The 955-nt window shown below is 34.8% G+C and overlaps 1 protein-coding gene across 2 annotated transcripts in view; it reads left to right on the top strand.

The window, feature by feature from the left end:
- The window catches only part of LOC122355503 (receptor-type tyrosine-protein phosphatase epsilon-like), a 12,443-nt gene that overhangs the window by 5,179 nt on the left and 6,309 nt on the right, over nt 1–955 (top strand). For both annotated transcript variants that reach the window (XM_043253914.1, XM_043253913.1), the window contains 3 exons: nt 281–357; nt 529–565; nt 671–768. In XM_043253914.1, coding sequence (XP_043109849.1) covers nt 281–357; nt 529–565; nt 671–768 — 212 coding nt within the window. The remainder of the gene's footprint in view (nt 1–280; nt 358–528; nt 566–670; nt 769–955) is intronic.

Below are 955 nucleotides of genomic sequence, written 5' to 3' on the forward strand. Positions count from 1 at the left end.
GAATGATTTTGTGTAGATAACACTGCTCACATGTAGATTTTGGGTGATATTAGACTGAAGTTTAGCTGCTTCCACCCTCACACATCTAACAAAACTTCTCCACATAAGACACAAATCGCTTTCAGTTCCTTACGCCCACATCCATGGCATTTCGATTTTTGCTTCTATTTCTCATTTTAAAAGCTTTTGCACTTTTTCCATCGTGGCGCTGAGGAGGAGCAATTAATTATGTGATTATGTGCAGAAGTAAGCATGATTGTTGGTCTTTCCCGTTATTCAGATGACCATTCCAGAGTGATTTTAACACAGATGGATGGAGTCCCATGCTCAGATTATATCAACGCATCATATATCGATGTAAGTGATTTGCAAAGCTGTAGAAATGCATCAAAATTCAATGAATCTGTTTAAACATGCATTCATATGTACTTATTCAAAACACATGTTTTGTTGTAATGCATTGCATCTTGTAGTGAAGCAAAATATATACCCGTGTTTGCATTTAAATGAGTTCTTTCTTATTTCCAGGGTTATACAGATAAGAATAAGTTCATAGCAGCACAGGGTGAGTGAGTCTAAATGTAAAAATTAGATGCAGTGAGCATTCATGTTACTGACAAGAGTTTCAGTAACTATAATAAGGCCCAATAAGATGACCTGTGTGTTTCAGGTCCAAAACAAGACACGGTCGCGGACTTCTGGAGAATGATATGGGAACAGAAATCATCTACTATTGTAATGTTAACTAATCTCAAAGAGAGAAAAGAGGTATGTGACCTTTTTTTTTGGATTTCTGGTCTGTTTCTGTTAACTAACAGGTTCAATTAACTACAGGTATAAATAGTATTTTTCATTACTTCATTACCTATTGCTATTTGTGCTATTTCTTTCTTTCTATGTCTTTTTTTGAAACCCTTACAACCCCTTAAAATTTTTTCAATGCTATATATATATA

Source organism: Puntigrus tetrazona, chromosome 12 (genome assembly GCF_018831695.1).
Source record: "Puntigrus tetrazona isolate hp1 chromosome 12, ASM1883169v1, whole genome shotgun sequence".
Classification (NCBI taxonomy): Eukaryota; Metazoa; Chordata; class Actinopteri; order Cypriniformes; family Cyprinidae; genus Puntigrus; species Puntigrus tetrazona.